The sequence below is a fragment of the Artibeus jamaicensis genome, unplaced genomic scaffold, assembly GCF_021234435.1.
Source record: "Artibeus jamaicensis isolate MK-2021 breed Jamaican fruit bat unplaced genomic scaffold, CSHL_Jam_final contig_2259, whole genome shotgun sequence".
Lineage (NCBI taxonomy): Eukaryota > Metazoa > Chordata > Mammalia > Chiroptera > Phyllostomidae > Artibeus > Artibeus jamaicensis.
This window is the reverse complement of record NW_026521468.1, coordinates 2347051-2366603: the sequence shown is the minus strand read 5'-3', so window position 1 is coordinate 2366603 and position 19553 is coordinate 2347051. Positions and strand designations below refer to the sequence as shown.

The 19553-nt window shown below is 57.4% G+C and overlaps 2 protein-coding genes across 10 annotated transcripts in view; one reads left to right on the top strand and one right to left on the bottom strand.

Moving 5' to 3' along the window:
* Positions 1-11893, top strand: part of HDAC5 (histone deacetylase 5) — a 34690-nt gene extending 22797 nt beyond the window's left edge. For 4 of the 7 annotated variants that reach the window (XM_037135186.2, XM_037135184.2, XM_037135183.2 and 1 more), the window contains 24 exons: positions 685-944; positions 1044-1185; positions 1285-1399; positions 1672-1802; positions 1933-2079; positions 2168-2280; positions 2598-2729; positions 2952-3174; positions 4130-4341; positions 4601-4888; positions 5606-5771; positions 6589-6722; positions 7081-7201; positions 7673-7722; positions 7882-7989; positions 8407-8462; positions 8602-8689; positions 9652-9771; positions 10024-10121; positions 10290-10408; positions 10905-11038; positions 11298-11382; positions 11511-11676; positions 11756-11892. In XM_037135186.2, the coding sequence (XP_036991081.1) occupies positions 685-944; positions 1044-1185; positions 1285-1399; positions 1672-1802; positions 1933-2079; positions 2168-2280; positions 2598-2729; positions 2952-3174; positions 4130-4341; positions 4601-4888; positions 5606-5771; positions 6589-6722; positions 7081-7201; positions 7673-7722; positions 7882-7989; positions 8407-8462; positions 8602-8689; positions 9652-9771; positions 10024-10121; positions 10290-10408; positions 10905-11038; positions 11298-11382; positions 11511-11676; positions 11756-11795 (3248 nt within the window). In that variant the 3' untranslated portion in view covers positions 11796-11892. Of the gene's footprint in view, positions 1-684; positions 945-1043; positions 1186-1284; positions 1400-1671; positions 1803-1932; positions 2080-2167; positions 2281-2597; positions 2730-2951; positions 3175-4129; positions 4342-4600; positions 4889-5605; positions 5772-6588; positions 6723-7080; positions 7202-7672; positions 7723-7881; positions 7990-8406; positions 8463-8601; positions 8690-9651; positions 9772-10023; positions 10122-10289; positions 10409-10904; positions 11039-11297; positions 11383-11510; positions 11677-11755 lie in introns of those variants that run through there. The other 3 variants (XM_037135182.2, XM_037135185.2, XM_053659770.1) reach the window with 3 other exon arrangements.
* Positions 11894-13842: 1949 nt separating this feature from the next.
* On the bottom strand, positions 13843-18159 carry G6PC3 (glucose-6-phosphatase catalytic subunit 3). 3 transcript variants are annotated; one of them, XM_037135193.2, is made up of 7 exons: positions 18097-18159; positions 17674-17910; positions 15785-15891; positions 15332-15422; positions 15044-15162; positions 14713-14854; positions 13843-14473 (listed from the first exon to the last, which is right to left on the bottom strand). In XM_037135193.2, the coding sequence occupies exons 2-7, from the start codon at positions 17889-17891 to the stop codon at positions 14110-14112; spliced, it is 1041 nt and encodes a 346-aa protein (XP_036991088.2). In that variant the 5' UTR covers positions 17892-17910; positions 18097-18159; the 3' UTR covers positions 13843-14109. The 3 variants fall into 3 exon arrangements, with proteins under 3 accessions (XP_036991088.2, XP_036991089.2, XP_036991086.2); XM_037135194.2 differs by lacking the exon at positions 17674-17910 and having other exon boundaries at positions 18097-18144; XM_037135191.2 differs by lacking the exon at positions 18097-18159 and having other exon boundaries at positions 17674-18021.
* Between the last annotated feature and the right edge of the window lie 1394 nt (positions 18160-19553).

Sequence of the window (19553 nt, the reverse complement as noted above, 5' to 3'; positions counted from 1 at the left end):
AGTGACAACAGCATGTATTGAGCACGCACAGTCTTTCAGGTTCTGTGCTTTCAGGTACTGTGCTTCACACTTACGCATCTTTTCCTATTGGAGTTCATTGCTTTGACCCCATTTAATTAAGGCAGAGGGCTGTACACCCACAGCAAGAGATTTGACTTCCCCTCTCTCTGCTCTCCTGTGGTCTGGTAGTTCTGCCTGGTAGCTCCGTGAGCGCTACATGGCTGCCAAGGCCTAGTGGAGTCTGGGATCAGACCTCCTGATCCCTTAAAAACAAACAAACAAAACATTAAAAAAATTATTACCTGGCTGGTATAACTCAGTGGATTGAGCACGGGCCTGTAAATCAAAGGGTTGCCAGTTCGATTCCCTATCAGGGCACATGCCTGGGTTGTGGGCCGGGTCCCCAGTTGGGGGCATGTGAGGGGCAACCGTGCATTGATGTTTCTTTACCTTTCCTTCCCTTCTCCTCTCTCTAAAAAATAAGTAAATAAAATCATGAAAAACTACTTATTGATTTAAGAGAGAGGGGAAAGGGGTGAATGAGAGAGAAACCACTTTATTGTTCCACTTATTTATGCATTTATTGGCTGTTCCCTGTATGTGCCCTGACCGGGGATGATGCCCTAACCAACTGAGCTAGCTGGCTGGGGCCTCCTGACCCACTTCTGTCTCTTCTCCCCACAGTGGAGGTGAAGCCGGTGTTGCCAGGAGCCATGCCCAGCTCAGTGGGGGGTGGGGGCGGAGGCAGCCCCAGCCCCGTGGAGCTGCGGGGTGCGCTGGCAGGTCCTGTGGACCCTGCGCTGCGGGAGCAGCAACTGCAGCAGGAGCTCCTGGCACTCAAGCAGCAGCAGCAGCTGCAGAAGCAGCTCCTATTTGCTGAGTTTCAGAAACAGCATGACCACCTGACACGGCAGCATGAGGTCCAGCTGCAGAAGCACCTCAAGGTGAGCAAGGGGGGCGTGGGGGGGCCACCCAGACCTTTGACCCCCGCCCAGACCTGCTCACCCTGTCTCCCCGTCCTTCCCCCCCTCTTGCCTCTGCAGCAGCAGCAGATGTTGGCAGCCAAAAGGCAGCAGGAGCTGGAGCAGCAGCGGCAGCGGGAGCAGCAGCGGCAGGAGGAGCTGGAGAAGCAGCGGCTAGAGCAGCAGCTGCTCATTCTGCGGAACAAGGAGAAGAGCAAAGAGAGTAAGGCCTAGGGTCTCTGGGGCCAGTCAGGACTCCTCCCCAACCCCCCAGTCGGGCCGTGGCCGCAAGCACCCAGGTCAACTGTGCCCTGTTTCGCAGGTGCCATCGCCAGCACTGAGGTGAAGCTGAGGCTCCAGGAGTTCCTCCTGTCGAAGTCAAAGGAGCCCACGCCAGGCGGCCTCAACCATTCCCTCCCACAGCATCCCAAATGCTGGTAATGGCCCTTGGCAGGCGTGGGTCACAGCCCCTGCTCAGGGGTTGCCTGCCTGTAGGCAGGAAAGGGGCTCCTGGCCTGAAACCATATATGGGCCCTGCAGTCTCCTAGGAAATCCTACTCCTGGTTTCTCGCCTCCCTTCTCTCCTCCAGATCCATTTTGTTATCCCTCCATATAGTGGCTATTTCATAAATGTAGACAGCTGGGTGGCAGGTCTTGCTGGCTGTGTGATAACTTAGATCTGTCTCTGTCCCTGCCCCCAATCCCCCAGGGGAGCCCACCATGCTTCTTTGGACCAGAGTTCCCCTCCCCAGAGTGGCCCCCCTGGGACGCCTCCCTCCTACAAACTGCCTTTGCTTGGGCCCTATGACAGCCGTGATGACTTTCCCCTCCGCAAAACAGGTGAGTGCATGCCCCGCCTGGCCTCCCAGAACACAGCTCCTGGGAGGCGGAGGTGGGTGTGTGGAGGGGGCCGGGCTGCAGTGTGCCCATTTGTGTGGACGTGTCTGAGCCCTGGCTACCTTCCCCCTAGCCTCTGAACCCAACTTGAAAGTGCGTTCAAGGCTAAAGCAGAAGGTGGCAGAGCGGAGAAGCAGTCCCCTCCTGCGCCGAAAGGATGGGACTGTCATCAGCACCTTTAAAAAGAGAGCTGTTGAGATCACAGGTGCCGGGCCTGGGGGTAAGGACTCCTCTGCCGTCCCTGTTCTGAGAGCCTGAGGGCAGAGGCTGCTTGAGGCAGACCCGGCTGACGGTCACTTCTCCCATAGTGTCGTCAGTGTGCAACAGTGCACCCGGCTCTGGTCCCAGCTCTCCCAACAGCTCCCACAGCACTATCTCCGAGAACGGCTTTACTGGCTCAGTCCCCAACATCCCCACCGAGGTACGGGGCTGCCAGGGCAAGGGGGTGGACCGGGGCTGTTCCTTTTCGCTCGGAAGAAGGGTAGCGGCTCTTTCCTGTCTGTCTCGCTGAGAGTGCCCAGCAGGGCCGTCTCTTCCCACACCGGCAGCCTGGGGGGCCTGTTGCCCTGGCGTGGGATGTGCCCCACAGGGCTCCTGAAGGGCTGTGACGCGAAGCCCATCCCCCCCAGGTGGAGCTCAGTGCTCCGGGAGCAGGGCACCTTTCCGAGCCCTCAGTCTCGGCCCCAGGTGGCCCCCCTTTGCCTATGCTCATGCCTGTCTCTCCTGACTGCTCCCCAGATGCTCCCCCAGCACCGGGCCCTCCCTCTGGAGAGCTCCCCCAACCAGTTCAGCCTCTACACGTCTCCCTCTCTGCCCAACATCTCCCTAGGGCTGCAGGCCACGGTCACTGTCACCAATTCGCACCTCACTGTAAGTATGGGCACATACCCTGTCTTCCCTCTGGTGTTGGGTCCTTTGGTCCTGGATGTCCCCAGTTGGAGCTTTTGTCCTCCTGAGGCCCTAAGAGAAATCAGGTGGCTCATCCCAGAGCTGGGAGGTGGCCAGAGGGTAGTTGAGGGATGCTGGTCCAAGGTTGGGAGGGTTGGGGGCAGTGTGAGCACCCCCCTCATCTGTCTCCCCTCTCTATCCCAGGCCTCCCCCAAACTGTCGACACAGCAGGAGGCCGAGAGGCAGGCCCTCCAGTCCCTGCGGCAGGGCGGCGCACTGACTGGCAAGTTCATGAGCACATCCTCAATTCCTGGCTGCTTGCTGGGCGTGGCCCTGGAGGGCGACGCGAGCCCCCATGGGCACGCCTCCCTGCTGCAGCACGTGCTGCTGCTGGAGCAGGCCCGGCAGCAGAGCACTCTCATCGCTGGTGAGTGCACAGGCCAGGCGCTGAGCAAGGGCGGTTGCTGAGGCCCCCTGCTGGGGCTTAGGGCAGGCCCATCAGGGAGAAGCAGCCAGGGATAACTCCCAGCTCTGTCATAGCTGCCGTCAATGGCATCATCGATTGCTTCCGCAGTCTGCAGATTTAGTGAGTCCCTGCACTGTGCCAGGCACTGTTCTCCACATCTGCTGCCAGGACGGGGCTCACGTTCCAGAGCAGTGCCGTCCATGCCACTGTATAGTTTAAAGTTTTCTAGTAGCCACATTAAAACATGTAAAAAGGAACAAGTGAAGTTAAACTTAATAACATACTTAACACTCTACATCTAAAATATTATCATTTCAATGTATAATCAATATATAAAGAGTTATCAGTGAGATATTCAACTTGGTGTTTCACACTCTTAAAATTTGTGTGTATTTCCTATCAAGGACATCTCGGTTTAGACAGGCCACATTGCCAGGGCTCCGTAGTCATGTGCAGCTGGCAGTTGTGGGGTCGGACAGCACCGCTGTGGACAGCCAGGCCTTAAGTAGCCAGTGGCATCAGGAGAGATCCTGCTTGAAAGACACATGATCCTGGCCCCCAGGCTCCCCGGCCTGGTGCCCATGTCCGTGATCAGGGAGGTCTCATCATAATTGGAGAGAACTAGTCACTCTTTATTCACATGGAGGGCCTGAGATTGTATGTGCAAGTACAAGAGAATCGAAAGGAAAGATTGGAGAACCTGGGAGGCCTTGCTGAAGGCGGTGGCTCTGAGTTGTGAGAGTGTTCACTTACGGGGTGAAGGAAGAATGAGGCTAAAGTCTGGGAACAGAGTGCTTCAGGCACCTCCACAGTTTTTCGTGGGTAGGTGGTGGTGTTTTAGGAGGGGGAGAGTCGGGGTGGGATAGGGGGAGCTTGGTGTAATGATGGTTACTCCTCCCCTTCCTGCACCCCGCAGTGCCGCTCCATGGGCAGTCCCCACTGGTGACGGGTGAACGAGTGGCTACCAGCATGCGGACAGTGGGCAAACTCCCGAGGCACCGGCCCCTGAGCCGCACTCAGTCCTCACCGCTACCCCAGAGCCCCCAGGCCCTGCAGCAGCTGGTCATGCAGCAGCAGCACCAGCAATTCCTGGAGAAGCAGAAGCAGCAGCAGCTGCAGCTGGGCAAGGTGAGCCGGGAGAAGCAAATGTGCAGGGCTCTGCTGGGGGCAGGACCAGGCTGGCAGGAGGGGCGATGGGGCTGACACCCCAGGCCATTCCCTCGTGGGCATCTGCTCAGAGGAGCCACCTTGCCTTTTTCTAATTTACATAGCTCTACGGGCTGGGTGGCTTCAGGGAGAGGGGAGGGAAGGATAGACTTTCCTGGGGCACAGGCTGCATGGATGTGCCCCCTCCCACTTTGCTGTGCTCCCTCCACTCTGCTTTCAGATCCTCACGAAGACTGGGGAGCTGCCACGACAGCCCACCACCCACCCCGAGGAAACGGAAGAGGAGCTGACAGAGCAGCAGGAGGCCCTGATGGGGGAGGGAGCCCTCACCGTACCCCGAGAAGGCTCCACGGAGAGCGAGAGCACGCAGGAAGACCTAGAGGAGGAGGAGGAAGGGGAGGAGGAGGAAGAGGAGGAGGAGGACTGCATCCAGGTCAAGAATGAGGAGGGCGAGAGTGGTGCCGAGGAGGGACCTGACTTGGAGGAGTCCAGTGCTGGTTACAAAAAGGTACCCGCTCCCCCAGCCCTGGATCCCTATCCCTCTGTCCTCTCCCCCTCTCCCCACCTTTGTCTTTCCCTCTCCCCAGTCTGCACGGCTCAGGTGTGCTGGGGCAGCTTTCTGAAGAGAGCAAAAGTGGAGTAGAAAAGGGACCAGGGGCTGTGAAAGGGAGGGCGCTGCCGCTGTCGGCCCCAGAGCTGTCTGTCAGCACCAGTCTGCCACCCCGTCCCTGCGTCTGTGGCTGCCCCCGCCTGTCTGCTCGCATGTGCACGCACGTGTGTGTGGCTGTATCTACGTTTCTGCCTACGTAGGGTGGGTTGTGCGTTGGTCCTGGTGCGTGCGTGTGTGCGTGCGTGCGTGTGTACACCACCCCCCGCCCCACTGTTACTACAGTCTGCCCTGTGCCTAGCAAGCACTCCATTCATTGCGGACACAGCTGAGCCCTCCAGGCCTGACTCATCCCACCCCCTCCAACACCCCCATCCCTCTTACCTCACTGCTCTCTGGCATGACTCAGTACTGTCCCCCCATCCCGCCCTATCTCCTCAGGGGTGGAGACATCAAAGGCTGGAGTGGCTTCTGTTCCCGGACTGGGGAGCGGGAGCAGGGGAAGAGGAGGCCTAGAAGGGCTGCAGTGGCCTCCCTCCCAAGGCCCCAGGGCACCTGTCCTCACTCTGTCTCAGGCTAAGCCTCACCCAGGCTCCCTCCCACTCTCCCCCTTCCCAGGTGTTCTCAGACGCCCAGCAGCTGCAGCCCCTGCAGGTGTACCAGGCACCCCTTAGCCTGTCCACTGTGCCCCACCAGGCCCTGGGCCGAACCCAGTCCTCACCTGCTGCTCCTGGGGGCATGAAAAGCCCCCCAGACCAACTCACCAAGCACCTCTTCACCACAGGTAAGCCCCACAGCTGCCTGCTGTCCCTCCACTGTGTGCCGGGGGTCCGTGCATGCTGTGCATGGCATGGAGCCCGGTGGGAATCCTAAAGAGGCAGTCCCGGCCCTTAAGGGATGGCCAGGACCCCTCAGAGTGCCCAGCAGGGAGGGAGAACAGGCCTTCGTCCTCTCCATGTGCACCATGGCTGCCTGTCGTGGCAGGGGTGGCATACTTTTCAGGGCCCTCGTCCAGCACTGGGGAGGGACCACCTGGTTTTGAACCATCACCACACGAGCCTCCAGTGGGTGAGGAAGCTCACTGTCTCAGCTGGGTCCGGCCCTTCTAGCTTTCCCTTTCTCCCTGGGAGGTCAAGAGTGAGGCCTCTGTCCATTCCAGGAAGCTCTACCATGTAAAGCTGCCCTGTGCTGGGCTTTGAGGGTCCGTAGATGTCTGAGGATGGTTTCATCTCACCAGGGGGAACGGGGGTATGGGTGCGGCACACCGTGGCTGTGACAGCAGTGGGAAAAGGAGGATGTGCTATGAGGGCACAGTGTTGGGGGCACAGTGAGCAGAGATCAAAACCAGTATAGGGGTGTCCCCAGCAGCATGGTTGAGTCTTGAGGAGCCAGGGAGGTTTGGACAGGCAGTAATGTGGGGGAAAGTTTCCGGAGAGGAGAGGGGCAGGTGTGTGGGAGGGTGGCAGAGGTGGCCATGGAGAGGTGCTGGGGCCAGGCCGGCTGAGAAGAAGAACCCAGGGAGCTCTGCTGGCGGTTGCGGCAGCCAGGCTGTGGTGCAGCCCGGAGCAGAGCTGGCTGACCGGCGTGTCTCTCCGACTCAGGCGTGGTTTACGACACGTTCATGTTGAAGCACCAGTGCATGTGTGGGAACACACATGTGCACCCCGAGCATGCCGGCCGGATCCAGAGCATCTGGTCCCGGCTGCAGGAGACTGGCCTGCTTAGCAAGTGTGAGGTGAGGGAGCCCCTTCTTCCTCCAGCCCCTGACTCAGACCCCACGAAGGCCTTCGCCTCTCCCTGTCGGTGAATCCTGTTCTTGTGTCTCTGTTCAACCCCTGACCTCAGGGCCCGTCCCCCCAGCCCCCTCTGAGACCCACCCTTTGCAGCCTGTGTCCACCAGGGTTCCCAGCAGAATGGGGGAAGAGTCCCGCCCTGGGGTTCCCCGGGCAGTCAGGGTGTGCTTTCTCAAAAACCTTCGATCTCCTGAGGCCAGAAGTGGTTCCGTGTGCCACGGCTGTGGTGCAGAGAGAGGGTCTGGGTGTCAGGGAGAGCTGGCCCTTCAGCGTCACCCTTCTCCTGCTCTCCCCTGCTAGCGGATCCGGGGTCGCAAAGCCACACTGGATGAGATTCAGACGGTGCACTCCGAATATCACACCCTGCTCTATGGGACCAGCCCCCTCAACAGACAGAAGCTGGATAGCAAAAAGTTGCTTGGTGAGTTGGCAGGCTGATGGGCAGGGTGCGGACCAGTCCTTGTCCGCTGCCTGGGTGGGATCGGAGGCTGTCAAGAAGACTGCCCGCCAGGTGGGTCCTGATGAACACAGGTCATCCGGGGCAGAGTTGGTACGGTGCCACATTACACACCTCCAGGGGGCGCCATTCACATAGACTGTGACATGATCAGAGCACACTGCTGGGATGCATTGCAGGATGGAAGGTGACAAGTCAGGCTTGGTCATGGGGTGTGATTTGCTCTTCTCCCCAACCAATCCTGACCGTTTCTCTCTGCTGTCTCCCCGGAACAAGGGACAGACATCTCCCAACTTCTGTGGGCTGCAAAAGCCTGTCCTTGCTTGGGTCTAATATTCTTTTTCTGTGACTGAGCTCACTGCCCTCTGCAGATCCAATCTATAGCCCTAGTAGTGGAGGCAACTTCCAGAACAGCTCTGTTTCTCTTCCCCGCAGGCCCCATCAGCCAGAAGATGTACGCCATGCTGCCTTGTGGGGGCATCGGGGTGAGCAGGGCATCTGCCAGTCGGGTGGGTGCATGGCTCTGCCAGTTCTGGCTCCTTTCCTGCCCAACACAGCTGCTGGCTGGCTGTCCAGGTGCCTATCCCCATTCTTGCCCTACCCCTGCAAGGGGCACGCTGAAGCCTGCTCTCCTGCCCCCGCAGGTGGACAGTGACACCGTATGGAATGAGATGCACTCCTCCAGTGCTGTGCGCATGGCAGTGGGCTGCCTGGTGGAGCTGGCTTTCAAGGTGGCAGCTGGAGAGCTCAAGGTGAGTGTGTGCAAGGGCCCTCGGCACCGCTTGGGCTGGTCCTGCACCCTGAGGAGGGGAGGGTGGGGCAGCCTTAGCTTTCTCTTTATTAAGGCACAGGCCTTTGCCACCTCAGCTCTCGGGTGCCAAAGTTGGGAGGAGGTGACAGTTCTGGGCAGCTGGGGGACGAGGGGTAAAGAGGGACTGACAGTTTCATAATGCCTGGGGCTCCCGTGGGTATCTCGAGGCCAGGGGCGGGTTGGCCTGTCTGCCATGTGGCCCACGGCTGGCGTTTCCGTGGGCATGTGTGCGATGTGTGTTTCTGGCCTGTGTTCTCTTTCCCACCTGGCTTCTGCTTCTCTCCTTTGGCGACCACCCTTCTGTGACCGCCTTGTCTGCCTGTCTTACATCTCTGTTTCTCCGTCTGTACCTTTTCAGAATGGGTTTGCCATCATCCGGCCCCCAGGACACCACGCTGAGGAATCCACAGCCATGTGAGTGCCACCCAGCCCTGCACCAGACCCATCGCCCTCGCCCCTCCTCCATCTCAGCCAGGTGATGCCTGTATCTTGCTCGCAGAGCAAACTGCTGCCAAGGCCGACCTCCCTGCCCTTTTCTCTTCCCTCCCCACAGGGGATTCTGCTTCTTCAACTCTGTAGCCATCACAGCCAAACTCTTGCAGCAGAAGCTGAATGTGGGCAAGGTTCTCATCGTGGACTGGGTAAGCAGGGGGCTACTGGGGCCAGGGTCAGCCTTCAGGAAGCCCCCACCCAGCCTTACGCCCTCTTCCTCAGGGGCCCTCAGGGAGGCGGGGCCTGACTGCTTGCCTTCCACCCTCCTCCTGGAGCGTTAGCCCAGCCCTCTACTTCCACAGGGCTCCCTCCTCACTAGAGTTTTGCTAAAAACCGAAAGCGGTTTTACCCCCGGTGCACCTTGGCCCCCACCTTTCGGCCTCAAGCCATTGAGGGGTCTTCCTACCTTGAACAGTAGAGGCCAGTACCACCATTGCTAGAGCCACTTTCTGCTGGGGGCTGTGTGTCTGCACGAATGGTGCTGCTCACAGCCACCCTGCGTAGGAAGAATTAGGGTGTCCATTTCTGTAAGTGGAGACCCCGAGGTGCTGGGTGACTTTCCAAACCAAGGTTGCTCAGCTCGGGATGTTCACACTGGGCTTCAGAGCAGGCCTTTCGGCCCTAACACGTCTGCTCTTGCTCCGGGGCGCGCTTCCTAGACCTGCCTCTCCTGGCAGAGGGGGCTGTACCCATCCTCCGCTCCTCCCCGTGATCTGAGGGAGTGGCCAGGAGTAGCCCTGCTCATCCTGCTCAAGGATGAAATCTCTTTGAAGCCCAACTTTGGCTTAAAAACTCACGTTAATGTTTGGATTTTCCTTCAGTATCCGTTTTCAGTGCCTCACCATCCTTAACACTGCCCTCCCTCCTGTGGTGGGACGGGCTCTGGGGGCGGGGTTGCCACCTCTGCGCCATGGCTTTGTCTTCCCTGCACAGACTCTGGTTAGAGAAGCTTGGGGTAGTGCTGTTGTGAGCAGAACACAGATGCCCTGTAGCTAGTGGTGCGCTGCACCCCTAGAGCTCACTGTGGTGTGGGGGTGGGAGACGAGGGGAGTTTTGACCTTCGGGCCAGAGCCTGGGCCGCTTTCCTGATGCCCTCACTCCGTGCCCCCAGGACATTCACCACGGCAATGGCACCCAGCAGGCGTTTTACAACGACCCCTCTGTGCTCTACATCTCCTTGCATCGCTACGACAATGGGAACTTCTTCCCAGGCTCTGGGGCTCCTGAAGAGGTACAGCTACTGGGCTTCAACATGGGGCCCCGCGGGGAGGTAGCAGAATGAGACCTGGCAGGCGGTTCTGGAGGCCCTTCGTGGTGCTGGGCCCCGGGGAGTCTGGGCTCCTGGTGGGAGGACCGTGCCGGCAGCTGCCCCTCCACACAGAGCAGAGGTCAGTGGAGTGAGGGCTGGAGGCAGGGCTGAGGGCGGGGCACCATCTGGGGTCCCCAGGCAGTGAGAATAACCCCTCCCTCACCATGCTGCCAGGTTGGCGGAGGGCCGGGCGTGGGGTACAATGTGAACGTGGCATGGACGGGAGGTGTGGACCCCCCCATCGGAGACGTGGAATACCTAACAGCCTTCAGGTGGGGACTGAGAGGGGCCGGGGAGGGGGGGAGCCCCCGGGCCCTGCCCCCGGGAAGGGTAGAGCCACTCAGTTTGGTGTAGGTGGAGGGGGTTGTCTCGGGGGGACACAGTGGGGCTCGGCCTGGCTCAGCCTCCTGCCAGGGTCAGCTTGGGCCCTCCCTTTGCAGGACAGTGGTGATGCCCATTGCCCACGAGTTCTCACCTGACATGGTCCTAGTCTCCGCCGGGTTTGATGCTGTTGAGGGACACCTGTCTCCGCTGGGTGGCTACTCTGTCACCGCCAGATGTGAGCCTGCTGAGGGATTAAGGGAGGCTGTGGAACAGTAAGGACGGGGTTGAGTGGGGGCGTGGAACAGTTACAGACTGATACTGCACAGTTGGAAGGACAGCTGAGGCAGGCCCAAGACTTGGAATCACCCTGGCAGTGCCCTCCCACCTCCCTCTGCCAACCTTGGCCTTGAGGGGCTAGCGAGGAAAGGCTGTCGAGGGTAGCGGAGGCTGCACCTCCTCCCAGAGTCGTACGGATGGAACTTGTTGACCCTCCTGTCACAGTGATGTTCCTTATAACACGCGTGATTGCACTTTTGAAGCCAGTCTGTTATGCTTTGTCTTCAATGGAGCATTTAGTCATTGACCTTAAATTTATTATGAATGTGTATGTATACATTTGAGTTTAAATCTGTCATCTTTGTGCTGTTTGTCCCACCTCGTGTTTCTCTTTCTTTTCTTATTTTCTCTAATTGATTTTTTAACCATTTAACTCCCTTTACTCCTTCCTAAAGGTTTTGGTCACCTGACCAGGCAGCTGATGACGTTGGCAGAGGGCCGGGTGGTGCTGGCCCTGGAGGGAGGCCACGACTTGACCGCCATCTGTGATGCCTCTGAGGCCTGTGTCTCAGCTCTGCTTAGCGTGGAGGTGAGGAGTGCAGGGAGAGGTGGGGGGATGTGGGCCAGTAGGCCAGGGGCTGAGGGGCTGGGGGAGAGGGCCCCTTCCTTGGTCAGGCAGCACTGAAGGTCCCTGGGAAAGTCGTCCTGAGTCCTAAGGACAGCTGGTGGCCATGGAGGGCTCTCTGAGTCGGGGTGCTCCCGTCACGAGGTGTCTGAGGCTGAATGAGCTGGGCATAGCAGCAGGCACCACCCACTCCCTACCCTAAGCCTTCTCTTTCCCTTGCCAGCTCCAGCCCTTGGACGAAACGATCTTACAGCAGAAGCCCAACATCAACGCAGTGGCCACGCTAGAGAAAGTCATCGAGATCCAGAGTGTGTGGGGACAGGTGGAGGGGCTCAGACCTTGCCGAGGGGGCGGGCCTTAAAGGTGCATCAGGGCTGGGCATGTGCACGGAGGGGCTTCTGTCCTCCCTGACCCCCTGCGCCTTTCGCACCCACAGGCAAACACTGGAGTTGTGTGCAGAGGTTTGCTGCTGGCCTGGGTCGTTCCCTGCAGGAGGCCCAGGCAGGTGAGGTGGAGGAGGCCGAGACTGTGAGCGCCATGGCCTTGCTGTCGGTGGGGGCCGAGCAGGCCCAGGCTGCTGCAGCCAGGGAGCACAGCCCCAGGTGAGGTTCCTCCCACCTCTCTGCCCTGGTCCACGCTGGGGAACCCACTGAATGCCCCTCCTTGTGCTTGTCCCCACAGGCCAGCAGAGGAGCCTATGGAGCAGGAGCCTGCCCTGTGATACCCTGGCCCCCATCCCTCTGGGCTTCATCATTGTGATTTTGTTTATTTTTTCTATTAAAAACAAAAAGTCACACATTCAACAACGTGTGCCGTGTGGGTCTCTCAGCCTCGCCCCTCCTGCTCCTCTAAGCTGCCTCAGGCCCCCTCCCCTGCGGCCCACACCTCAGCTCTACACGTTTGCTCCCTCTGTATGGTGTGGGGGTGCCCTTTGCAGCCCCTCTCCCACATTGTATCTCACACTCAGTTTCCTGAATCCTGTCCTTTCCCCCTTGGAGCCTAGGCCAGCTCAAGGTGGGCATGGGGGCCCAGATAGTACCTTCTGGTTCTGGAGTTGGCCTGAGTGAGGAGGGAACGGGAAGTTTGGTGCCTTGGATTCAGACGACTTGGAGGGAATTGCCTTAATTTCACCCTCCTCCCCTCTCTAGCCTTGGGAGGTTCTGGAGGGTCCCTCTACAGTCTAGGATGTAGAGTGGAGGGGAAGGTGGGCTCCTGCCTGATGGTTCCCCATCATTTTTTCCCTCTGTTGTCTTCACCATCTCTGCACAGACTTCTTCTCCTCCCTCCCGGCCTCAGCCCTGAAGAGAAGGCCTGTGCCCTAGGATGTAGACCAGAGGTCTGTGGGCATGGCTGTCTTGCTTTACACCCCTCAGGGCCTATTTCCCCTTCCAGGGGCTGGAGAGGGTGGGGAGGGTGGGGCTGGACTTCTGGATTCTGAGAGGCCTGAGGGAGCCACAGATCAAGGCCTGCTTTCTACCTTAGTCTGTTGTCCTCCCTGCCTGTCTGCTGGCACAGATGGCGGGGTGCAGGAGCAGGGAAGTGGTCCCTGCAAGGGGGTGCCTCAGGCTGGTGGGAGTGCCCCTGCTGTTCAGAACCAGATTTCCCTAGTCACCCAGCTGCAAGACGGGTCAGCGGCCCACCCTTTCCCTCCCAGGACCTTTTGCTTCAAAGCCTAGGGATGGCAAGAACGGGAGCTGTGAAGGGGCAGGGCCAGAACCCAGAAACCCAGGAGTCTGCCTTCAGCTGGAGCTTCCATTCCTGGGCTTCCTTAGCTGGCCACCAGCCCAAGGGAGCTAAGACCAGGAGGGGGTTCCACTCTTGCTCTTCTCCAGGAGCCTAGCCCTGTTTCTGGGGCTGGGGGCCCACAGGTTTCTAGGGAGTGCTGTCCAGCCTGTAGGAAACCAAAGACGGGACATGGTTCCTAGGGGGCTGAGTCTCCCTCCCTCCTCCTTCCAACACCACACACACTTTTTTGCCCAGCTGGGAAAAAGGAAAGTCCCCATCCCTGGGGCCCCGCCAATCTGTTTACACATTTATTACCCTAATGGGGGCCTGAGCAGGGTTGAGGGAGCCAGGGGAGGGGCAAGAGTCCCACCATCATCAGTTCATTGTGCGCTTGTGTCCTGTGTGTTGTTAGTGTGTACTAGACCCTCCTGGGGGCCGGGGCTGGGGCGTCAGGCCTCCTGTGCCGAGCCCCCGCTCCGGACCCCTTACCCTCCATCTTCCTGTGGCCGGTCTGGTTCCCATGTAAACCCACTCCTTGCTTTGTCTCCCCGGACGTGGTTTTCAGTTAAGCATTTTGTAACCCATTCCATGGTGTGTCCTTGCATAAATAAATGTGTTTCTGGCAGTGCCTTCTGGGGCCAGTGTCTCTGTTCTCTGGGCTCCCAAATGGAGTTGAGATTCTTATTTACCCTCTTGGCCAAATAAATAAATAAATAAACAGAAACAAAACCCCACAAAACTCCTCTCTGGCCCCTGAACTAACCAAGGAAACAGGGGTCTGGGGTGGCAGGGGGTATCTGTCCAGTAGGTTAAAGACAAGGTTTCACTGAACGTAGCCATAGCACCATATGAGTGGGACCAGTCATGTGGCCTAGGCATCTGGGTACCCAGGGCTGAAGGTCTCAAGTGACTCTGTAGCCCTCCCCTTTGCCTTTGACGCTGCCTCTGCAGAAACAGGGCCGCAGGGGTGGAGAACAGGCGGCCCAGCCGGGATTCCGCACACACAGGCAAGTTCACTGGAGATACGCACACAGGCAAGAAAGTCCGGAAGTGTTCAAGGGCTTTATTGGGACCACTCAGCCCCTCACAGTGTAGTGGGAACCCACTGGGCTTGCTGCTGGCTTTGCTTTTTAGGGACTTTGAAGGGAAGGGAGGAGGACAAACCTTTCTGGGAGAGAGAAGGCCCTTCTTTGGGGTTAAGCCAGGTCATGGAAAAGTGGGAAATTCAAGATAAGCAGGACATTTGGGGCGGGGCTGGGAGGGCTTGGGGCTGCCTCCTGCAGCGGTGGCTTTGGAGAAGGAACCTGAAGTCAGGAAGAGCGGATGGGGGGTGCTTCTTGGGCACTGAATGTGAGCACCACCCAGGGCACGAGGGCCAGGACCAGGCATGGCCAGAAGGTATATTTGAGGAAATTGAAGATGTAGAAAAGGCTGATCTGAGGGGGGTGGCCCAGCCATTCCAGGGGGCCCAGCAGCCCCATGGCCAGCACAAGGCAGGCTATCTTCTGGCCCTTTCCCATGTATGCTCGCCGGACTTGGGCATAGCAGGGGGAGTGCAGGGCAACGCCCAGACCCAGGGCGGCCCCCGAATCACGGCTCAGGGAGGCGAAGGGTCGGCTGTCCATGTGCACCCACTCTGGCCGCTCACACCACTTGGAAGCTAGGTGGATGGACCTGTGGGCAAGAAGAGCCTTTGCCAGGAGAGACGTTCCCCTCGGCCCTAGAACGCTGATGGCTCTCGCCTCCTTCGGGGTCAACCCCTGTGTTCTGCTGAGACCCCAGGACAGTCTGTGTTTGTGAACACATAGTGTGTCCTTTTTTTAGCTACAATGAACTAGAGACCACCCCCCCCCAGGCTAGGTAAAGTGAGGCAGGACAGGCCCAGCCTGCCCAAGCTTCAAAGCAGGACCTACCATGAAAGATCCAGGCCCAATGTAAAGAGGGTCCAGTAGATGAGGCTGGCACCCAGCAAGAGGGCCAGTGAGGTTAGCCCGTAGAAGCTTAGCTCTCGTTCCATGGGCACCCGGGGGGCCATCAGCCAACCCAGGACAGCACCTGGGGGAGTGAGATGACAGCAGCTTCAAGGAGTTTGGGGACATGACCCCCTCAGAGCGACAATGCAACTTAGCAGAACACAGACATAAGGGAAGTCTTGGGGTTGTGTGTACTATGGGAAAATCCTAGACTGGCCCTCCCACTGCCAACAGCACCCTCTGGGCCCATCCTGTTGTCCCAGTTGCTCACCGGTTATCAGGCCAGCCAACACCTGGTGAGGGAAATGTGCTAAGAGGAAGATCCGGGACAGACCGACAGCCAGTAGGAAGGTGCAGTAAGCCAGGCTTGGCATCATCCTCACCCAGCGGCTACAAAGAACAGAGGCAAATGGTCCTGGGGCTATCCAGACACAGCTCAGCTTCCCACAGGCTAAGTGCCCGGGGTCCCCAGAATTCCAGCTCCTGAACTGCCCTGTTGTTGGGTCTTACCATTGCCCCTGCCCCCCTGTACCTGGGGGCCACTTGGGCCCAGGCGTACCTGTGGGCCCGAGTAGCCACCTGGGAAGAGATGGCTGTCATTATAGGCCAGAGGGCTGCTCCTGTGATCATGCAGTGTCCAGAAGGGCTGCCTATGGGGGACAGAGAAGCTTGTGGTGAGAGGATGGGGGCAGGACCCAGATGCTCAACATAGCCACCTGTCCCTGGCTAGAAGAGAGCCCTCCCTCAGCACTGGTCTGTAGCTCCCTCTCCCTGAGGCCACTGCTCTCAGGCTGCTCCTTGACCCGTGTCTCTTGGCTCCACTCTAAACCCGGTGGGCAGCTGGCACACGGGTATGTACCGGCTCTCCCCCAGAATTCAACTAGTTCCTCCTGGGGTTTCTTTGTCCTCCGTTTTGGTAACTATGAGGCTGGGCCGCCCCAGCTGAAAAGTGCTCTGAAACACTCACCCAAATCCTAACCATACTGGGAAAGGGAGGTTTGAGCCTTCTCACCTGGACCAGTTTCACAAGAAGAGGGAAACTGGTGGACCTGGACTGGGGCCTGGCTGTAGTACCCAGACTCATGGACCCACCAAAAAGGCCTGTCCCCAAAGAGCAACCTAGAAGAGAACAGAAGCAAGACGATATTATGCGCACACAGGGCCAAGGGTACAGGAGAGGGGCAGAAGAACACCCGGGAGTACTCTGGAGGGCCTGCAAGGCGGAGTCGGAAAGGCAGTCCCATTCTGTGCCGTCCCATTGCCCTGGATGTTTACCCTGGAATAGGAGAAAGCACACTTGTCTTTTAGAACGTGATAAAGAGGTAAGAGATTGTGGTCGGTGTTGGGGAGTGTGTGTGTGCATGCACGCTCTGAGGTGCTCAAACGTCCTCCTCCTACCCCTCCCACTGCAGGACCAGCTCTGCTCTTCTAACCCATAGAGAGCCCAGGACCTCTCATTGGGCTCCTCCCAGAGCCCAGAGCTTCTCCCTCTCTCCATTTCCCCAATTCCAGCCTGAATTATCTACACCGGAATTACTACTTAGGTAAGCTGCTTATGTCTGAAAATGGGAGTGGGGAATGGACGGAGGAGGCTGAGAAAGACCGAGGAGGACAAAAAATTCAAAATTTCCTGGCCTAGGAGGTGCGTGGCTGGACCCTGGGAAAAATCGCAGTGAAGAGGCTGCTCTGGCCAGAAAGAGAAGAGGTGGGAGAGCAGAAGAGAGGCTGGCAGAAAAATCAAGTGCTGGGGAGGAAGGAAATAGAGAAGGAACTGCTGCTCTCTACCGAAAACTGATCCTCGTTCTCACCCCAACCAGGTGCTCAATACAGACTCGGCAAATGAATGGGGGTTTTGTCAAGTGCGGGGCATGAAGAGTGTCTACCTACGGGGGTGATCTGACTCTTAGGGGAACAGGCCTAGAGAAGGAGTCTTCTACAGACTCGGAGGGAGAACATAAAGGAAAGGACAATCAGAAGAAAATTATTAGACAACTGTTTTCTGTTTACAGTAGGGGTGAAAGTCTTGCAGAGAAAAGTAGAAGGGAAGGCAACTCTGATTCCATTTTTCAGCAAGTCATTCCAGCCCGCGTGTCTGTCACCTGTGAGCCTCCCTTCCCTCCGCCAGGCTGGGGATCTGGCAACAGGGGCTGAGGTGCACCCCGGGTGGCACAGAGATGAGCCCCAAGGACCCCACCCGTTGCCTGGTACTGCTGGCTTCTAAGTCTGCGTGAAAACCCTACCAGCGAATGAAGGAGAAGACAATGCTTGAGTCCCAAGCTTTTCAGACTTTACACACAAATACCCAGGGTTCTGGCCAAAATGCAGATTCTGATGCAGTAGTTCTGGCTCTGGGCCTGAGATTCCACACTTCTAGCAAGTTTTCAAGTGCTCCCTATGCTGCTGGTCATGTTCTGGGGCGCACACTATAACTTGCAAGCCTTCTCTGACTTTAGCAGATAGCGTGATGCCTGGCACAAAGCATGCTTTTTAAGAACAGTGTCAAATGAATGAATAGATGAATGAAAACGGGCTGAGAAGCAGGACTATAGGTTACTTAAGTCACCATAGGTACTTGTGAAGCTTTAGATTCCCAGCCCCTCTGCTGGAGTTTCTAAATCAATGTTTTAGGTGGGATGTGGTACCTGCATTTTAACCATGTCCCTTGGGTGGTTTCTGATAAGGGCCTTTTGAGAAACACCAGTCTAATAAGTAGGTAGGGAGTATGAAGTCTGAATACAAGATGGGAAGTCTTAAGGCCATGGGGTTCACTGGTGGGGGGTGAGGGTGGAAGGTGGGGAACACCCAGGCCTTTGAGGCACCTGCTGGAAGATCAGGGCTTGCACAGGACTCAGGGCCCCTGAGGGTGGGGGAGCAGGCCACAGGAGGGCTTCGCTATCTCACCACTTGAAGACGAGGTTGAGCCACTCGGTGATGAGGCTGATCCAGAGCACTGCGATGCCCACGCGGCGAGAGGCATAGTAGGCCGCGGGGAAGTAGAACAGAAAGAGGCTCTTGGGATCGCCCAGAAAGGTGACCCAGAGCCACACTTTCTCCAGCCAGGGCAGCTGGTTCTGTAACGCTTCGGCTATCGCGATGCCCGCGCCCAGCGTGGACTCCATGGCGACCCAGAGGTTTGTTCTAGGGCAGAAGCCAAGGAGTCCGGGCGACAAGGATGAAACTACTCACTGCCCTCCGAAGCCCACCCAGACGAGACCCAGGCCCCACCTTTCCTTCCAGAGACCAGTTCAAGCCCCGCCCCACCCTACCCCTCCCCGCCCCGCCCCGCCCCTAGCAGTTCCAGGCTCCCGCGAGCCTGGTTCTTACCACACCGTTTCCTCCCGTTCTCTTCTTCGGCCTTCCTCTCTACTGGGCAGCGCAGGGGACAAATCTTTTTGAAGGCGTTTCCGCAAATCTCCACGTGGCTGCTGTTGCTGGCACGTGGGCTTCGGGTGCATAAGTGGGTACCGCCGCTGTTCTGGGTGAAAGGGTGGACTAACCTCAGGGTCTGCAGCACGCTCAACGTCCCTGCTTTGCTGCAGCGAAGATGGATGTGTAATTTCTAGGGATTCCTTCCAGATCAGACCTCCCCTCTTCAGTACTGCTACCCTCCAAATATATCCTGAGATCTCTTGGACAGGGGGCTACGGACCCCTCCTCCACCAGGGAGCCAGGCATTCCGGTCCGCGTTAAAGTGGGGTTCTAAATTCACCACTGAACAGCCCGTGCCTTCCTCCCCAAATCCGAAATTCTCCCACTGGAATTCATCCACGATTGATTTGGAGGCTCACAGACAAGCCTTTGATTGTGGGGAGTCTTTCCTAAAGGTTTGCAAATTCTTACACACAGGACAGCCTAAGTCGTACTACCAGTTCTAGGCTTGCCTTGTCCCCTTCCTTGCATCCTCCTATCTCCACAAACCCCGTGGAGCAGATAATCCATGAGATAATAGGTGTGTTGGAAGAAAAGGGGCACACACCCCAACAAAGTTGGTAATAATCTTATGGAGGAACAGAAACTTCAGCTATTCTGGGCAAGGCCCTGCACAGAGGCAGAAGCGGGCGAGGCCAGAGACCACTGAAGTGACTACTCAGTTCCTTAGCTCAAGCAACTTTGTTCTTGGAGTTTTCTGATGGATGGATCAAAATGAAAATGTAAATTTGGATTCTTCTTGGAAAGAGATGAACTTCATGAATTCAAAAGTTGTGGGAAAGGCAAGCTGGTGTAAATCTCATGTCATGCACTTGATAATTGCCCAATGGAGAAAATGTTTTTCAATTGCCCAATGGAGAAAGCCTAGATTTTCTTTCTTTTCAAGATTTTATTTATTTTTAGGGAGAGAGGAAGGAAGGGAGAAAGAGGGACAGAAACATCAATTGCCCAAGCTGAAGACTGGGCCCAAAACCCAGGCATGTGCCCTGACCAGGAGGAATCAAACTAATGACCCTTCGCTCTGTGGGACGACCCTCAACCAATTGAGCCACGCTGGTCAGGGTCAAAACCTGTTTTCTGTCCTTGAAAGGTTGCTCTGGGTTCTAGCCAAACAACCTTTGACAGACTACCCTTAAACTCAATTTCATAGTAGCTACTCTATATTCCTAGAAATCACCAAACTCTCATCTTAGGTGTCCTGGTACACGCTGTTTCTTCTGCATAGATAGAACACTCTCTTTCCCTACTTTTCCTTCAGGTCTGATTTTTCACTTCCTTCAGGAAGCCTTTCCTAACTGTGCCTGGCAGTGATATATGAAAACCTATGATCACAATGCCGTATAAGAAGTGGA